The following is a 19536-nucleotide window of genomic DNA, read 5'->3' as shown; positions in this document are numbered from 1 at the left end:
AGTAGACTTTTAAACTGCAACAGACTAGCGAAAAGGAGGTGAAGACTCGGCAGGAGTTGTATTTTAAAAGAGACTAAGTTTAAAGAAGTTATTACAAAATTCGGACTATTGTTTTGAATACCTGTGGTTTTGGAGCTGTGGGAAAAAGACACCATCGCGAGACCTGCTGTGGGAAGACGGGAGACAGGAAGTGCGTAACAACAATAGAGTGGCTGGAGGGAAGCGGCCCTTGCCAAAGGACAGGAAGTGGGGAATCGCCATCTTTGAAAGTGGAAGGGTCGTGGCTTCAGCGGAAGAGGAAGTAGGCCATCTTGGATTATAATAACATAGAGAAACCATAGAGAAAAGACGCCCGACATTTTGGATATAAAAAATTAATTTTGGCAAAGATTGGGACATTTAAAAAAAAGGAAAACGTTTAATTATACGCCACGGAGCTGAGGAAGAGAGCAGATTCGTGGGAGCGAGCTAAAGCAAGCCCCACGATGTCGAAAAAAGAGTGGCAATCGGCAATAGAAAACTTGGACAAAAAACTTATAGACATGATGAAAGAACTTAAGGACACGAAATTGGAGCTTATTAAAGAGGTCAAGGAAGTTACACAGACAGTAAAGTCGGAGCTGTCAGAAGTGAAAAAAGGTGTGGAAACGATTAGCAGTGAATTACAAGGAACGCAGCAGAGAGTTAAAACAGTAGAAGACGCGATGGAGAATTTAATAGACACGCAACAAACAGAGATGAGGCTGGTGAAGGGGAAGATGTCAGTTGCAGAAACTAAACACATGGAGAAGCAGCTTCGTTTTCGCGGTCTGCCAGAAGTGGAAGGGAAGTCAGCGCAAGAACAGATGACTGAGGTGTTGGCTGATTACCTGGGGAAGGAGGAGGAGGAAATTGTGGCTATCCTAGATGTGGCGTATCGTGTGAACTCGAGAATTGCAACCCAGAGGAAACTACCAAGGGATGTGATTGTGCAGTTTACAACTAGAAATATGAAAGAGAGGATTGTGACTAAACAATTTCAAGATCCATTGGAGATTGATGGCAAGACGATTATTATAATGAAGGAACTGCCCAGATCAGTGTTATTGGACAGGAAAAAATATAGAGTGCTAATTCAGACTTTGAAGGACATGAATATCAGATACAGATGGGAGTTACCGGAAGGAGTGTCCTTTGAGTTTGGAGGGGCAAAAAAACGCATCAGATCTGAGCGGGAGATGGAGAGATTTATCAAGGACAATGAAAAAGACTTACCAACAAAACCATGAATATGGAGTGTAAAGTATTATCTTGGAATGTAAATGGACTAAACTCACCGAATAAGAGAAAAAATATTTTTCATTGGCTACTAAAACAAAAATGTGATATTGTTTGTTTGCAGGAGACCCACATTAGAAAACAGGATGTAAAATATTTAAAATCTGGAAAATTGGGCAAAGAATTTGTAGCGGCTTCCAACAAGAAAAAAAGAGGAGTGGTGTTGTATATAAAAGAGGAGCTGCAGCCAAAATTTATTATGAGAGATGTGGAAGCTAGATTTGTAGCAGTGGAATGTAATTGGAACTTAAAGAGAGTGTTGGTAGTCGGACTTTATGCACCTAACGGTGCAAAGGAAAGCTTCTTTGAGGACTTAAGGAAGCACCTAGACGATCTTGTATATGACCAGATAATTCTTGCTGGAGATTTCAATGGAGTGACAGATTTGGAATTAGACAAAAAGACTACAAAAGCACAAAAGAAAAGAGGACTATTGCCAAAGCTTTTTTTTGAGTTGATTCAACAAGAGACTCTCGAAGACGTATGGAGGAGAGAATATCCTAAAACCAAACAGTTTACTTTTTATTCTGCAAGGCATCTTACATTATCAAGAATTGATATGATCTGGGCCTCAAAGGACTTAGCGCTATGGACTAAGGAGGTAGAAATAATGCCGATGGTAGGCTCAGATCACAACCCAATTATGTGGAAATTTGGAAAAAGGAGAAAAAGGAAAGCCTGGAGAATAAATGAGGACCTGTTACAGGAAAGTGAGAATATGGAAACACTGAGAAGAGAGACTAAGTTTTTTATACAATACAACGTGAATAAAGAAGTACCAACCAGTAAAGTTTGGGACGCGTACAAGGCGGTTGTAAGGGGCATACTAATGGACTTAAATGGTAGAGCAAGGAAAAAGAAAGAGGAGAAAAGACAAGAGATTGAGGAGAAAATAAAGGCCAAAGAAGTACAGTTAAAAAAGAGACCAGGGAAAAAGAAAATACATCAGGAAATCAAAATTCTTCAAGAACAGTTAACAGCAATGAGTAACAAAGAATTGGAGTGGAACCTTAAAAGACTGAATCAAAAAGCTTTTGAGGGTGCTAATAAACCTGGGAAATATTTGGCATGGCAATTAAAGAAGAAAAGGGAAAAGAAAATAATAAATAAAATTTGTGAAGAAAACAAAACGTATTTGGAGCAGACTACCATTAGCAGAGCCTTTTATAAATTTTACGCTAAGCTGTATAATAAAAAAGAAGTAAACAAAGAATCAATAGCATCATATTTGGAGAAAACCAAACTTCCAGAGATCTCGGAAGCTTGGAGAAATAAGCTGAATAGTGAAGTAACTGATGAGGAAATAAATATGGCAATACAATCCGCAAATCTAGGAAAGGCGCCAGGGCCAGATGGACTTACGGCTAAATTTTATAAGACAATGGCCAATGAACTGGCACCATTCCTAAAAGAGGTGATGAACGGAGTTTTTAGGGATCAAAGAATTCCAGACACTTGGAGCGAAGCGAATATATCATTGATCCCAAAAGAGGGCCAAGATCTGACTAGCGTGAAAAATTATAGGCCTATATCACTACTCAATAATGACTATAAAATTTTTGCGAAGATATTGGCGGAGAGATTGAAGGGGTGGCTCTCGGAAGTCATAGAGGAGGAACAAGCAGGCTTTTTGCCAGACAGACAAATAAGAGACAACTTAAGGACAGTGATCAATGCTATTGAATACTACGACAAGCGTTGTGACAAAGAGGTTGGTTTCTTCTTTGTAGACGCTGAAAAAGCGTTTGACAATTTAAACTGGGACTTTATGTTTGCCACTATGGAAAAGCTACAACTGGGAGAAAGATTCGTCAGAGCAATCAAGGAAATCTATAGAGACCAGACTGCAGCAATTGTAGTGAATGATGAATTGACCAAAAAATTGACGATTAGTAAAGGAACAAGACAAGGTTGCCCGTTATCTCCATTGTTGTTCATTTTAGTATTGGAGATTCTGATGATACAAATTCGACAAGATGAGGAAATACGAGGAATAAAAATAAAGGACTATTCATATAAGGTCAGAGCATTTGCAGACGACATAATGTTAATTGTAGAAGACCCACTGGAGAACATGCCAAAAGTGATAGACAAGATCAAGGAGTTTGGAGATTTGGCAGGTTTCTTCATTAACAAAAAGAAGTCAAAGATATTATGCAAAAACATGACTAAGCAGAAACAACAATTGTTAATGGAAACAACGGATTGTGAAGTAACTAGTAAGGTGAAATACTTGGGAGTTGAGCTGACTGCAAAAAATATAGATTTGTTCAAGAATAATTATGAAAAATTATGGACTCAGATAGAGAGAGACTTGATCAAATGGAATAGATTGAACCTGTCATGGTTGGGCAGGATTGCAGCAGTTAAGATGAATGTGTTACCAAGAGTAATGTTTTTGTTACAGACAATACCAATCATCAGAGACTCTAAACAATTTGAAAAATGGCAGAGGAAAATATCAGATTTTGTTTGGGCAGGCAAGAAGCCTCGAGTGAAAGTAAAAGTTTTACAAGATGCAAAGGAGAGAGGCGGAATGCAACTGCCCAATCTGAGACTTTACCATGATGCAATCTGCCTAGTTTGGCTAAAAGAGTGGATGACATTAAAGAATAAGAAACTATTAGCCCTAGAGGGATATAAAAAATTTTTTGGATGGCACGCATACCTATGGCATGACAAAGTAAAGGTCAACTCGATGTTCCTGCATCATTTTGTAAGGAGAAGTCTATTTACAATCTGGAAGAAGTATAGAACTTACCTACAAGAAGGAACCCCCTTGTGGGTGGTTCCATATGAGGTGATAGATCCGAGAGCTGTGGATAATGAACAACAATGTTTAACGTACAAAGAAATAACTAAGATTGAAGTATCTAAACTTAGAATAAAGACGCAAGAGGAACTATCACCTAACTATGATTGGTTTCAGTATAGACAGATTAGAGACTTATACAACTCAGACTTTGCAAAAGGGGGCATACGAACAGAGAACTCGGAACTAGAGCAGACCCTTCTTAAAGAAGACAAGAAAAGAATATCCAAGGTATACCAAGTATTGCTGAAATGGTATACTGAGGATGAGATAGTTAAAACACAGATGGTGAAATGGGCTATAAATTTCAATAAAGAAATAACAATGGAGGCATGGGAATACTTGTGGAAAACTACAATGAAGACAACGACATGTATCAATATTAAAGAGAACATTTTCAAAATGATCTATCGTTGGTACATGACACCAAAGAAGATTGCGCTAGGGAATTTGAATACTTCTAATAAATGCTGGAAATGTAAGAAACATGAGGGCTCCCTCTATCATATGTGGTGGTCGTGTGAGGTAGCTAGGCAGTTCTGGGGGGAAATAATAAGAGAAATGAGTGAAATTTTACAGTTTCAAATAAATAAGAACCCAGAACTCCTGCTGCTAAACTTGGGAATGGAGGGAATTCCAGCCCATCATAGGACGTTGATTTTTTATATGACTGCAGCAGCTAGACTTTTGTATGCACAGAAATGGAAAGTACAAGAAGTACCAACTATTGAAGATTGGATCTACAAATTGCTGTATATGGCTGAAATGGACAAGATGACAAGAAAACTGAGAGATCTGGACTCAGGGCAGTTCAACACAGACTGGGAGAAGCTGAAACAATACCTGGAGAAGAAATGGGAGGTGGGAGGAAAACTGTGGCAGTTTGAGAACTACTGAAATATAATAAAAGTATAAAAGAGAGGGGTGACTTTACCGGGGGAGGAAGAGAAATGTGAATTTATAAGCAGTTAGATTAATTGATTGAGATATATATAGATATGTATAGGTCAACTGATAGAGAATAATTAATGATAAGGTTTAAACATGAGGATTGACTAACTAACAATATTTTCTTTCTTTGACAAGATTTATATGCACCAAACAGAATGTATAGAAGAGTTAAATTGATTGAGTATCTGAGGAGTTATATAGAATTACCATAAAAAGTTGAAATGAGTAATATATAGAGAATAAATCAAATTGTTTGATTTAAATGTGGGAAATTTTTATGGTTTATATATTTTTATAGGTTTATATAGAATTATTCAAAACTGGAAAATGGGATAAATTGTTTATCTAAAGACGTATAGTTTGGGTGTATAATAATTAAAGGAGTTAATGATGCACTGCTTAATATAATGGAGAATGTATATCTGTTTTAGACAGAGGAATTTAATAGAAGTAAGGGAAAAGGGACAGAGGGTGGGAAAGCTGTTGGAAGTCAACAAAAGGGGGGGAAAGGGAGGGGGTTAGAAACGAAAAATTAGGGGAAAATTGATTGTAATGTAAAAATAAAAATGTTCTAACCCAATAAAAAATTTTTCAAAAAAAAAAAAAGAGAAAGTTCCAGTTGCTGTATGCTATAACACATCACATCCAAAGAGGATGTCCCTATCCTTGCATCATCCATCTCCTAGTAGCTCCTATTAGAAATGGAAGCTTATGGCTGTGTCACTGAATACCATCCAAAGCCTTATGAACATAAAAACACACAAACTGAGGAGGAGGGCATGGTGCATACAAAAAAACCCCATGTTCACACATTACTTGTTCCAAGGTGTTCTCCCTTGTGTATATTCTTTATAAACTCAGTTCTTTTCAGCACTGGTACAAATAGTTAACCTTATGGTGCCAAAGACATTCACCACGTCCTGGGCCATCCCAGCCGAAACCCCCATTGCAGAGGAAACAAGGTGGGGCACAGCTTCCTGGGACCACACAGCATCCCCCACCAGTCAGCAGGCAAAAAAAGCCACGAGTGGGTGACGTGGACCAGAAGGCTAGCTTCTGCTCTGCGGCAGTCCTTTGATAGCAAGACTGACCCAGTTACTCCAGAACCACAGTCCCTCCTGCTGCCTCCAGAGCAGCTTTGATCTTCTCAGCTTCATCCTTAGTGACGTTTGCCTTAATCTCTTGAGGAAGAGACTCTACCAACTTCTTTGCCTGCCGGAGATGGAGAAAAAAGCTTTGATGAGTAACAGGAAAGGAAAATGCTGGCCTCAAGCGAAACCGCCTGCTCCTGACCTTTCACACATTCCCCTTTTCCCACACCCAGAGGAGAGTGGCCCCAAGAACAGGCACTTCGTGAGCTGAAACTACATCATTCGTTTTGCCAACTGAAAGCTCATGCCTGTCAGTCTGTGGGCCAGTACTGATGAATCAAATATCGACGGAAATCCCTTCTGAAATATCACAGTTCATGAGGATTCTTGCTAAACCTGTTGTCAGTATTCCTAGAATGCGAATTTCCTTTCATCATGTTTGGGTGAACTCAACTCCAAACTAGCTCCTCATTCCCCCCCCCCCCCCTTTATACTCCTCAGGAGCTTATTTTCTTCCTCTATTTGGGGTGTGCTGCCCCCATGTGCCAACAGTGAGTACTAACAACAGGGCTGGAAAGGGTATTTAGTACTTTTTATTAAAGGAACTCAGAATGGCACACATTGTTCTCCCCTACTCTGCTTTATCCTCAAAACAGCTCCGCAATAGGTTGGGCTGAGAGAGTGTGCAGGGCCGGCGCGCCCATGGAGGCCACGTAGGCGGTGGCCTCGGGCGCGCGGGCACTGGAGGGGCGCTGGAGGGGGTGTTGGGGGCAGAGGCGCGCGCAGCGAAGCTGGCATGACAGGGCTGCCTGTAGCTACTGCTGCAGCCAGCCAGCCAGCCCCTTGCTGCTGCCGCCGCCGCCACACACCTCAGCCGGGCGCAGCCTCTGTGTGCCGTTCGAGCAGCAGCTTGCGGCTTCTGCGCCCAGCTGGGGCGCGCGGCGGCGGCAGCACGGAGCTGGCTGGCTGGCTGCAGCAGCAGCTGTAGCCAGCCACACCAGCTCCGCTGCGCGCTCCTCCGCCCCAGCCGGGCGCAGAAGCTGTGAGCTGCTGCTGGGGCAGCGCACAGATCAGCCTCCACACGCTGCTCCAGCAGCAGCCCGCAGCTTCTGCGCTCGGCGGTCCGCGCGCAGCCCAGCCCCCCCGTGGTGCGTGATGACGTCTGCGATGACGTCATCACGCCTCCCGTGGGGCGCGTGCGCGCCCGCCGCCGCAGGCGCTGAAACCTCTGGCGCCGGCCCTGAGAGTGTGATTGGCCCAAGGTTATCAGTGAACTTCATGGCAAAGGGGGGATTCGCACCTGGCTCTCACTCTTAATAAGTTGCAAAGAGCACCTGCATGTCCACCCGATACACCATGAGAGCCTGGCTATTTTGAGAGCACATTCTGGCTGATTCTGCACACATTGGATAATGTACTTTCAATGCACTTTATCAATCGTTTGAGGTGGATTTTTTGTTCCGCACACAAAAAAATCCGTTCCAAATGATCTATAAAGAGGATTGGAAATGCATTATCCAACGTGTGCGGAATCACTCTCTGATTGATTATTTGCCACGTGTGCACCATACGCAGAGAGAGCCTTGCCTCCTTCAGGCATTTATCTGATAAGCAAGCCTCAAGGAAGTTGGTACGATCTCCTTACCTGGACAAGGTTGATGCCTTGCATACAGTTCTTCACCTCCTTGATAAGCTTCACCTTGTCTTCAGCCTTCACCTCAGTCAACTTGACAGTAAAAATGACCTTCTCCTGTTTCTTGGGGACTTCCTCCTCCTCTGCTGCCTGGAGGAAAAAAACTCCACTCACGATCTGCAGTTATGTAACCCTCTTCCCCCTCCTATCCCAGAGGCTTCACAGAGCTTCGGCAGCCAGAGAAGGGAGCAAAGTTTCTCAGAGATCAGAGGCAAAGGACTAGACTTAGATTTTAGCTTGCCTTTTACTACTCCCTCTCCTGTATTTGTGCTAGGTTGCCGGATCCATACATAGTTCTGGAATGGGCTAACAGATGATCGAACTACTGAGTAGGAGCAAGTAGTTTTGAAATTCAAGCTTACATGTGAGCATGTGGACTGCTAAATGGGCTTCAGGATAACAAGGCTACTGTAAGGATGGTATGGGATAAAGGACAATTTAATGCTAAATTAGGATAGTGGGTTTAGAGCAGTTTAGAGCAGCTCTGGCTCTAAACTGCACCTTCACCAGAGTCTGGGCAATGCAGATCTTTACAAGACCAAAGCTTAAGTTGTTTCTTACTAATGCAAGGTAAATGATCAAAAAAAGAGATATCCATCAACATAATCTAATTCTTCACTAAACCTAGCTGGATGGTACAGATTGGCTTGTTTTGACCACACTGGTTTCAGCTTGGTTCTAAGTGTATCTCCTTAAAATACTGACGAAGGTGAGATTTACTACAGTCATACGCAAGAGTTTGTTATCCTTCAAGTGCAAAACTCTGCTGGCTTTGGCTTTAAATGTGTTGTCCTAGCTTCAAGGACCACGGATAACACTGGGTATTCTTATGAATTCATTTTCTGCAGAATTTGGTTGCTATGAACACAACCAGGATCTCTGGACTGAAAAGCTGATATCTCTGCCACTGCTTTGTTGAAGACTTGCTTCCTGGATTTGTGGAGGGGCTTAGGACTCTGAGACAGCATGTGTCAAGTTATCTAGAATGCAAGTAGAAGGACCAAATAGTGTCAGATTGAACATGTCAACAAGACCATTTAAAGGCCTATGGCACTTTAGCAAAGCAGTTTTCTTCTTTGTATCATTTGTATCCATGCACTAATGTCTGGCTTACTTATTCTGGATGGCTAACTGCTTACAATCTGAAGAAGTGAGCTGTGACTCACGAAAGCTCATACCCTCCCACCAATGTTGTTAGTCTTATAGGTGCTACTGGACTCTTGCTCTTTTCTACTGTTTACAATGTCAATTCTGCCACCACCACCCCAGACTGAGACATCTACAATCCACTGAACATAGTGGCAAGAGTTCGTCAACATGGGCCCAGGCATTTTAAAAACCTATTTTCAAAGAAAAGCTGTTAGGAACTTGGTGAATTTTTTAGGATTGATCTCGTTAGAATTTTTACTCCTTATGTACCTGAATTAGCGTGTTAGCTTTTATATGCTTGTAGTTTGATTTTAAATATTTTATGTGTATCTGTCTTGAACAGTTCTGTGGAAAGACAGGATACAGGCAAATAAAAGCAGCATGAAGATTGTAAGACCAGGAAAAGCAGATAGTAGAGACTCTCTCGGTTACCAAGGGACTCTACCCACAACCACAGTCCTACTGCTGCTTACTGGATTTCTATGCGAGACCATATAAACAAGAGAGCAATATTGTCAAAAGCTGGCGGTAAGGAGGGCATTTCCAGGGAAGTAACTATTTGACCCACTGCAGAATTAGAGAACTTTGGTGATCTTACTTAATTCAGGACCAAGATTAGGGGAGTCAGACAGACAAAGCCTGACTCCCTGGAAATATAGCTGCATAGAGTATATAGCCCATCTCATTTAAGTGAGCATCATCTACCAGAGAAGAAATGGCCTTTTCCATTATGTCTAAGCAACTACTCCCAACTATTAATGTGTTGTATGTAAAATTTCTGGAAATTTTGATTTTTTCTGGAAAAGATGGCAAAAATCCCAACTCAGTTATCTCCCCCCCAATTTCATTTTTTTTCTAAAAAAACAGAAATATATGCAATGCTTACTTTCCTATCAAACCAAAGTTTATTTTAATAATTTAATTGTATAAATAATATCACTTATAACTTAGCAAATAAAATGGACAAATTGGCATATTTAAAGAATTTAAAAGTATAAATATCTTCATTTTCTGTAAGAAAAACTGAAAGTAGATTTAATACTTGACAAAGAGTTGCAAACTGGTACAATAGCACATGTATCTTTAATTTTTGCCCTCTGAGAGGTAGGAAAATATAATAAATTGAAGGTATAAAATAAATTCTGTAGAAAACAAATGAAAAAAAACATTATTTGGATAGAAGCTCTCAGTGTCACAATAGGTAGGACTGCCAGCATGTTTGGATATTAAGCTGAACTTTGTAACATTGAAAACACAGCTCTTTATTTAATAATGTGTTCTCATTAAACTCATTACAGCATATCAATTGTTGCCAAAGTTACTTGCATTTCAAACAAAAAAAAATCTCGAAAATACTGTATACGTCTACAGTATGAGAGTTTTTATTTCAGTGCTCTCCTAAATTTCCCAATTTTTCATTGGGAAAATTTCCATTGGAAAAATTGAGAAAGCCCTTAACCATTTTTATGACCTACATTTTGGTTGTGTTAAACCTTGCCTTAAGAAGCATTTTTCCTCATTCTAAAAGAGAAAATATTTCATAGGGGTTTTTTTTGTGCTTCCCCTAAATTTCCCAAATTTTATAGTAGTAAACCCTTGAGTTTTTCCTTCCTTCCACCCTTTGCATGTATGATGATCTGTGTTAATGGTTATAAAATGTAGAATAGCACGAGTTTCTGAATTAACACAAACAACGTGACTATAATTTATGTCTGCGGTTTTTAATATATCTTGTTTTAGAGTTAAAGCACATATGAACTCTCAGATTAGTAATAAGAACCCCCCCCCCTCTAATTAGAAATGATTTAATTACAGTTTAACCATTGGGGCTTGGGAGAAAAACTTTTCCCCCCTGATTTTTTTTTAGGCCCTCACATCTCTGGTTTGGGGAGGGGGTTCATCTGCCCGTCTTGCTGCCATCACTGTGCACCAGCTCCACTTCTCCTTTAAAAAGCCACTTGCTTGCATCTGTGTTAACCATAGAGCAACAACAGGCATCCCCGGCTCTGCTTCTCCCTCTTTTGGGGTCAGTGAGCAGCTGTCATAGCACTGTTTTCATAAAATATGGTGCTGTGGGGCTGGCAGGCGCAGTTCTAAACCAAGTACACCTTTGGCGTGTTTCTGTGGTGTAATAAGTACAAGCTGCTGGTCTGGGGTAACTGCTATTCAGCCCAAGGGCTAAACTCTTACCGGGGCTGCTAGTTGTGCTGCTGGCATCATCCCTGCCATTGGCATAAATCCCATGTCTTGGATCTTCAACGTTTTCTGAAAAACAGGCATAGGAAAAATGATCAGACCCCATTCTTGGAATCATAGGGTTGGAAGGGACATCCAGGATCATCTAGTCCAACCCCCTGCACAATGCAGGAGATTCACAACTACCTACCCTTCCCCCCCCAACACACACACACCTAGTGACCCTTGCTCCATGCCCAGAAGACGGCAAAACACTTCTTCAAACCATCTTTCCCAAGCAATTTAGAACCATCTACAACACAGAACAAAATAGTTTTATCCACTGTTTTTGTTTTTAAAAATAAGCATCACTTTAAGTGGCAGAAGAACTGATCAAAGTTTTCAATAGAAGAAATACATACGTTCACTTGTTCTTCTTTCACTTCACTAAGTTTCCACAGATGTCCTTCTGTTGTTTACCTGCACAGGCATTCCGTATACCTGAGAGGCAAGAAAAGCCACCACACCCTACCCTTACCTACACACACACACACACACGTACACTACCCCACCCCACAAATCAATACCGTGAACTACCCCCCTTCCTGCTTCTGCTCTCCACATATACTGTCTTTCTCTAGTAAGGCAGTCACTCTGCTTGTCATGCAAACACTGTACCTTCAACAGCTCATTGAGGTCAGAGATCTCTAGCAGAGTCAGGCTAGCAATATCCTGAACTAGCTGCTGAATCTTCGGTGAGTACTCCTTGGGGGCATTGTCCAGGGGAGGGCTTGCCAGAGCTTCACTTCGCTGAGAGCATGTAGCCTTCAGCATCCTCACAGCACAGGCTCGTGGCTGATGCTGCCTACACAAAATGAGAAAATGGAGCATTGCACATCATTCTTACCAAGACAAAGATGTGTGGCAGCAAAGGCATTCCACTTCAGACGGCCTTAAGGAAAACAATGAGAGCAGTAATCCCACCCCCAGACAATATACATGAGAACAAATGTTGGGGAGGGGGACAGAGGACTCAACTCCCAACAGAGACAGAGCTGCTGTTTTAACATTCAGTTTGATGAATTCTCCACGTAGGACTAGAAGACATTTGTAGTTATTGAAGAAGGAAACTATCCTTGTATGAGGCACTGATTTGCACTTTGGGATAAATGCCCAATGAAGTGTTAGAGGGTAGCAAAATGGAGGAGAGAATCCTACATGTTGCCCTGAACACAAGAAGGACAGATTTTAAAATGTGATGGTAGACAGAGGTAAAGTGACTTCATTTTTGCATGATCTACATTTCTTTACTATACTCTGCTGCCACCAATACATTTTAAAATTACAAAGCAAAAGTAGTTACTTGGAATCTCTAATGACTACGTTAAGTGAGCCTAAGCAAGCACTCTCATTTAAGCACATAAGTAGTGCCCTGGACCACACCAAAGTCCAACAGAGCTAGTGTTGTCTAATTGTTAGACTGTCACACTAGGATACTCAGGTTTGAATCCTCACTCTTCCATGGAAGCTTACTGGGCCAAATATGCACTCTCAGGTTAACTCTACCTCACAGGGTTGTTGGAAGGGTAAAACGGGGAAGAGGAGAACATTGTAAGCCACTTTGGGTCCCCATTGGGGAGAAAAATCAAGAAGAGTCCAGTAGCACCTTTAAGACTAACCAACTTTACTGTAGCCTAAGCTTTCGAGAACCACAGCTCTCTTCGTCAGATGCGAGAACTAAGAACTGTGATTCTTGAAAACTTATGCTACAATACAGTTGGTTAGTCTTAAAGGTGCTACTGGACTCTTTTCGATTTTGCTACTACAGACTAACACAGCTAACTCCTCTGGATCTATGATTGGGGAGAAAGGCAAGGTATAAATGAAGTTTTTAAAAGTCCCAACAGTGGCTTTCTTTACAACACCACGAGCAAACCACAGGATTTAGGTGGCCCATAAGAAACTTTCCAGTGGCTCACCAGCAAACCACAGTTAATCCATTCCTGATGAGCTATGAACACGGAAATTTTCAACACAAAGGTCACCTAGCCATGAAATCACTAGGTGGTGCTAACCATGCAGCTATCTTTCCACATCAACCCCTCATCTGCAATATAAAAGTGATCCACCTTATAATTCATACAAAGCTTTCTGGATACCAAAACCATATATACAGATGCTTTTTATTAGAAGCAAAGCAGGCGGCCAGGAACACGCCGGAAAAGACAGGCATCTCCCTAGGAACTCTCTGCCACTGCAGCAGCAATTCGGCCCCCGGGGATGCTCCAAAGACGGGCGCTGCATGCTGTCGGAGGGCTTGCAGAGACCACCAGTGTTCCATACGATACTATTGCCCAAGGGCTGCGGCGTTGGGCGAGAATCCCACACAGGTTGTGGGGATTTCGCTTGGCCTGGGGCTCACGTGAGAATCCTAAACCCGGGTGACCTCTAGCCCTCCTTGGGGCCCTCCTGTTCCCCACGACCCGCTCTTCCCTCCAGCTCCTCCTACCGCAAGAGAAAGCGGATGGCGGTGCCCAGCCGCCCCGCGGGCAAGAGGGCCATGGCGGCAGCTGCAGGAGGCGGCAGGAAGAAGACACCGGCGGCCTCCCGCGCCTCAAGCGTGCGAGCGGCTGAGGGCCCTCAGAGGTCGCTCTAGCCATCGCATCTTGGTGGTTTCCCGCCGCAGCCCAATCACCGCCGGCAGCGCAAGGCGACGCTCTAGGCGCTCATTTTTACATATGAATGGACGGACGTGACATCGCGAGTCTTTGCGCTTTACGGCCGTGCGTTTGATGGCGGGATGAATTCATAGATTTAAATCCACCAAGTCCTAGACCGACCTTTCCAGTGTTTGTTGATGTAATGTTTGGTATCTGCTGGGTAGAAAGAGGCGAATGCTTCTCCGCAAAAAAGGGAGAAACCCAGTACTTACGTGTAGCTGTGACTGGGCGGTGCAGCAGCGATTCCTCTCTCCTCAGAAACCAAACGAAGGCAGGAGGCCATGTTCCAAGGACTCCCTATTTCTCTGAAAAGCGTGAATGATTCTTTCATACGTTTAAAAATGCATCTGACGAAGAGAGTTGTGGTTCTCGAAAGCTTATGTTACAATAAAGTTGTTTAGTCTTAAAGGTGCTGCTGGACTCTTTACTATTTTACATATATAAAGTCCATTATCATCCCTATATTGTAAGGGTCTTGTGTACATGCAGGCAGGGGCTAAAAGTGGAATACGCCATAACTGCCATCAGTCTGGAGTTATTCCCATTTTGTCATTGGGGAGGGTGAGCCGAAGTGGAGAAACAGTACAATCCTAAGAGTTACTCCAGTCTCTGTGTGTGTTATGTGCGGTCAAGTCGCCTCCAACCTATGGCGACCCTATGAAGGACAGACCTCCAAAACGTCCTATCGTTAACAGACTTGCTCAGATCCTGCAAACTGGAGGACGTGGCTTCTTTTATTGAGTCAAGCCATCTCGTTTTAGGCCTTCTTCTTTTCCTACTGCCTTCCACTTCTCCTAGCATTAACTTTTCCAGAGAATCACTTCTCATGAAGTGACCAAAGTACAATAGCCTTTGTTTGGTCATTTTAGCTTCTAGGGAGGATTCCTGGCTTAATTTGATCCAGTGCCCACTTACCATGAAAATCAATGGGCTTAGACTGGAGTAACTCTGCTTAGGTACTGTTCGTCTATGACAGCTTTGCAGAGTAGCCCAGTATTATCTAATGTATCTTATTATTGTATCTAATGTATCTTATTAATGTATCTTATATTGCAAAGCATGAAGACACTCAGACATACAGGTAACCAGTATATAAAAAAAAAACCCTTACTGTTGCTAAACTAAAATCTGCCTATCAGCTTCCTAACTTAAGCATTTCTGTTTGGCATCCAATAATTGTCCACCTTGCCCATCTGGTAGCATGTGGGCCCTCTCCATGCTTGGTTGGTGCAACGTGGAGGCTTATCAAGATGAAGAATAGAGTCTGGTGGGTTTTTTGGTGTACTGAGAGGCCATCTTTTCTAGCCCTTGGTGTGTCACCAGGCAACTCAGAAGCCAATCAGGGCAAAGCTGATAATTAGCGTTACTGCTATGAGAACATTCAGGGAGAATAGATAGAACTCTCTGAAACTGCTCTTCAGTTTCACTAGAGACTCTTGCAGGTGTTGTTTAGCTGAGCCAGGAAGTTCCATGATAGGCCAGTGCCTGCAAAAACTTACTACACTGAACTTTCCTCGAGTTTTGGGTCTTAAGGGCAACTTAATAATAACTGTGCTTATATACTACTCTTCTATACAGATTAGTGCCTCACCCAGAGTGGTGAACAAGTTAGTGTTATTATTATCCCCTCAATACAACTGGGGAGCTGGGGCTGAGTGGAGTGGCTTCCCCAAGGCCACCTACTGAGCTCATGGCAGTAGTGGGACTCGAACCAGTAGAGTGCTGATTCACATCCGAACCACTTAATCACTGTGCTACAGCAGCTGTCAACTTCCTTACAATCGTTCACAACAAAACAAAATGGTATGTTTTGTTTTAACACACTCCATTCCTCAGCGAACAATGGTGACATTTGCTATACCAGCTTCAACATTCCAATAATCAGAGAATCACCAATTTGCAGATTTTTTTTTTCAGTGTAGAAAATCACAGTTAAGATTCCAAAGATTTCAGACTATTAAATAAAAACAAGATTTCCAGGAGGCATTTAAAGGTCAACACCTTACTGCAGCACGCGTTTTTGTAGATGAACCTATTTCATCAGATGTGGGAAGCTGACAGTCAGATCAGACTATGAAAGAATGTCCTAAATGTGGCTTCCAGGAAGCGTCTGAGCTGCAGATGCCGGGACAGCACACACCTTCTTCCGACGAGTGCATCTCAGAGTAATCTCCTTTGCCTTAATCTAGTTTAATCCGTTTGTGCGGGGCTGGAAGGCATCAGAGGGTGGACAGCAGTCCTGGGAAACCAGACAAGGCAGACCATCTTCTGCAACGGCAGCAAAGATGCTGGTTTCTCCCATGGCTGAAAGGAACAAAGACACTATCCTGGAGGTTCTGGCCGACTACGTAGATGAAACAAGTTCGGCTTTTGGACTGGAACTCGGATCTGGGACCGGACAGCATGTGGTGCACTTTGCCCACGCCCTGCCCAGTGTGACCTGGCAACCTTCTGAAATCAATCCAACTTCTCAACAGAGGTACGCTGGGGGACATGTGATGCCGGCAGGAGTCGATGGTAGTCTATTCTCTCCCTTATAAAATTGGTTAGTCTTAAAGGTGCTACTGGACTCTTTTTGATTTTGCTACTACAGACTAACATGGCTAACTCCTCTGGATCTATTCTCTCCCTTGTTCCTTTTTGTCATCTTCACTTTATTTCCTGCTGTAGCTCAAGGCTCAGCACGAGTAGCAATTTTGAAAGGGAGCCCCCCGGTTTGTAGCAGAGCCGAAAGGGCAGCTAAGAACTGCATAAAAGTATTTTTTCTGTGGCTTGGAAATGCAGCTAGGTCATTTCCTCCACTGTTTTGTGATGCACGAGAATCCAACTTGGCATGTCTTTTAGGTAAGCAAAAGCCTTGACCGCAGGTGCCTTGACCTCTGTACAGAAGATGCACCGAATAACTTTGGTTTTCAGTATCTGGTATTGTTGTAACTGCTTAGGGCATATTCTTGAGTAGATTAAAATTGATATGGGTATTGTGTGCAAGATTAAAATTAGCAGCAGTTTAGAACCGTGTTGTGGAAACAAAAGGACACTGAGTGTGAAATTACAGCCAATAGCTTTAATTTGGGGGCAAGTCATAACAGTTTTTCCAGACAGCCGACCAATGTAACCACCAGCTGCATTTTATAATGTTTCTAGTCCAAATCCCTGTCAAAGCAGGGTAAGGTTTACTTGCCATCCCGTTACATTGCCTGATTACATCTGAAGCCAGCATTTATTATTCTGAAAGAGGGGGGGGGAGTCATTCTCCTGCTTTGTGACACCTGGCTAGAAAAATGCATGACTCTTGCTTTTGTCTACAGCATCTGTGCATACATCCGTGCTACCAAAGTGACCAATGTCCGAGAGCCCCTGGCCATCGATGTATCACAGCCATGGAACCAGTGGGGTGGCCTGACGCAAGGCTGCTGTGACTTCATTGTCATCATCAACATGCTACACATGACTGACCGAGGCATGGAGGTGTGATGGGGGAAGTGGGGAACAACTGCGGGACCCAGCCCTTTCACAGGGTTATTAAATGGGACCTTATGTAATGCCTAGCACCAAGGGAACAGGGTAGAGATTTTGCTGACTCCGTATTTTATGTTGTAGGGGATGTTTAAAGGGATAGGACAATTGCTGAAACCTGGAGGCATTTGCCTAGCCTATGGGGTGAGTATAAAACATTCTTATAAAACATCAATTAAAAGGGTTTACAAGACTTCCAGTTTCTTTGCACCATACAATATCCCTGGGCTAGGCCATTTACATACCAGAAACTGTATGCTACGGATGCATTGGTGAAGGAGCAAGTAGGAGAAACAAATTCCACCAGTAAAGCCCCAGAGAGACTCAACAGCCAGTTTCCTTTGCCTGAAGATCTAAAAGTTGACATTGTTTCATGCCATTTCTTCAGCAAAACACATGGAAAGCCTTGGATCAGGTTCAAGGTTTTGGTGTTGACCTGTAAAGCCCTATGCGGACTGGGACCAGCGTATCTGTGGGACTGCCTCTCCCCATATGAACCCCAGGAGGATGATTTGCTCTAATAGTAAACATCTGTTGAAGGTCCCTGGCCCCAGGGAGGCCCGCCTGGCATCGACCAGGGCCAGGGCTTTCTCAGTCCTGGCCCCAGCCGGGTGGAACACTCTGAGACCAGGACCCAGCAGGGCTTATCTTTCCACTGGGCTTGTAAGACAGAGCTGTTCCGCCAGGCCTATGGTTGATGCTCGGCGGCGCTCCCCCTGCCTGGTTAAGTACAGGTTGTGCCCTCCCCACTGGTAACATCTTCTTATCTGTTGAATATTCCCTAATGCTCTAGTGCTAAAAGCTATGTATACATATAGTTATTTTATTGTGCTGCTGTGTAAATGTGTATACATATATGTGTGTATATTTTAACCTTTGGATGTTTTATAATTTGTAATTTTAAACTGTATGCATTATGTTATTTTAAATTTGGGTGTAAATTGTGATCCGCCTGAGCCTGCTGGTGTAGGGAGGGCGGAATATCTAATAAATTAAATTAAATTTCCATTGTATTAACTGGGAAGAAGCATGGTTCAGTGCTATTCTAAGAGGTTAGACCCTATGGTCTATTTCTACAGGAAGAAAGGTGCCTCCGATGGTGAGGAGTACCATCCCATTTCACATCTCCATGTCGCATCTAATGTTATTCCAGGGGGTGGGAGTTGTCCCTTGCATCCCAGAGGTACTTCAGGGAACATGAATTAAGGCAGAAAAGTTTCAATTCCACTTGCAAGTTCATGAGATCCTAGTAAGAAAAAAATCAGGTCTTTTCAAAAATTGTTAGTCCTCATTTTGATGTGTCTTCATACTAAACCACCAGCCAGTCTGTCTATGGCAGAGGAATTCTGATTTGGTTTCCGCTTTACAGCCCTTTGCCGTTAATGGGATCATCCTACCAGAATGCAACGTGCACCTAGATGAAATGCTTCAGGTCAGGTAAGCTAAAGCTGAAAGGCTGGATTCTACCTCTTTAGGACTACTAAAGCCCTAGTGAGAAGCACAAAGTCTACCCGCAACGCTTCACTCCATTTACATCTTCCACATTCCGCCGAGAGAGTAATAGCGTATGTGAGGGAAAGTGGGAGTTTATGTTCTCACTCTTTTTAGGGATAAGGATTGGTTTCAAGATAGCAAGCTCTTGCCCCAGCACGATCTCACTACATGTTTTTCAACGGCAGGAACCCTGAATGGGGGCTGAGAGATGTAGAAGAGCTTCGTCAGCTGGCCAACACCAATGCATTACGGCTTGAACGCATGGTAAGAGGCACAGGCCAGCCCAGAATATCACAGGGAACAATGCACTACAACTGCAAAGACTTTGTCCTGTGCCTTGTCCTCAGTGATCTCTGTAATGCTAGTTTTCTCCATCTTGTTTGCACTAATCCCCCCTTCTGCAGCTCAACAGACTATTCTTCTTCCTCAGCTGGAGATGCCTGAATATACCAAATGCCTGATCTTTCGTCGGAAGCAGTTCTCTGAATGCTAGCTACGGGATAGCAGCAGAAGAAAATATGATTGTAATATTAAGAGGGAGGATGTAAAAATTAAATGCTGAAATCAAAACGGATGTTTCTGTTGTTCGGAGATGGTGTCCTGTAATGCAGAAATGAA

General features: G+C 42.9%; 2 protein-coding genes across 2 annotated transcripts; one reads left to right on the top strand and one right to left on the bottom strand.

The window, feature by feature from the left end:
- Nucleotides 1-5892: 5892 nt before the first annotated feature.
- On the bottom strand, nucleotides 5893-13862 carry MRPL12 (mitochondrial ribosomal protein L12). The gene is made up of 5 exons (XM_054977657.1): nucleotides 13698-13862; nucleotides 11867-12053; nucleotides 11204-11278; nucleotides 7817-7954; nucleotides 5893-6292 (listed from the first exon to the last, which is right to left on the bottom strand). The coding sequence occupies exons 1-5, from the start codon at nucleotides 13748-13750 to the stop codon at nucleotides 6176-6178; spliced, it is 570 nt and encodes a 189-aa protein (XP_054833632.1). The 5' UTR covers nucleotides 13751-13862; the 3' UTR covers nucleotides 5893-6175.
- A 2331-nt stretch (nucleotides 13863-16193) lies between these two features.
- Nucleotides 16194-19411, top strand: LOC129327547 (methyltransferase-like 26 B). The gene is made up of 6 exons (XM_054976301.1): nucleotides 16194-16387; nucleotides 17217-17376; nucleotides 17509-17568; nucleotides 18794-18861; nucleotides 19104-19182; nucleotides 19349-19411. The coding sequence occupies exons 1-6, from the start codon at nucleotides 16194-16196 to the stop codon at nucleotides 19409-19411; spliced, it is 624 nt and encodes a 207-aa protein (XP_054832276.1).
- The last annotated feature ends 125 nt before the right edge of the window (nucleotides 19412-19536 follow it).

Source organism: Eublepharis macularius, chromosome 4, assembly GCF_028583425.1.
Source record: "Eublepharis macularius isolate TG4126 chromosome 4, MPM_Emac_v1.0, whole genome shotgun sequence".
Classification (NCBI taxonomy): Eukaryota; Metazoa; Chordata; class Lepidosauria; order Squamata; family Eublepharidae; genus Eublepharis; species Eublepharis macularius.
Note: the sequence above shows the minus strand (reverse complement) of the source record. Positions and strands in the feature narration are given on the sequence as shown.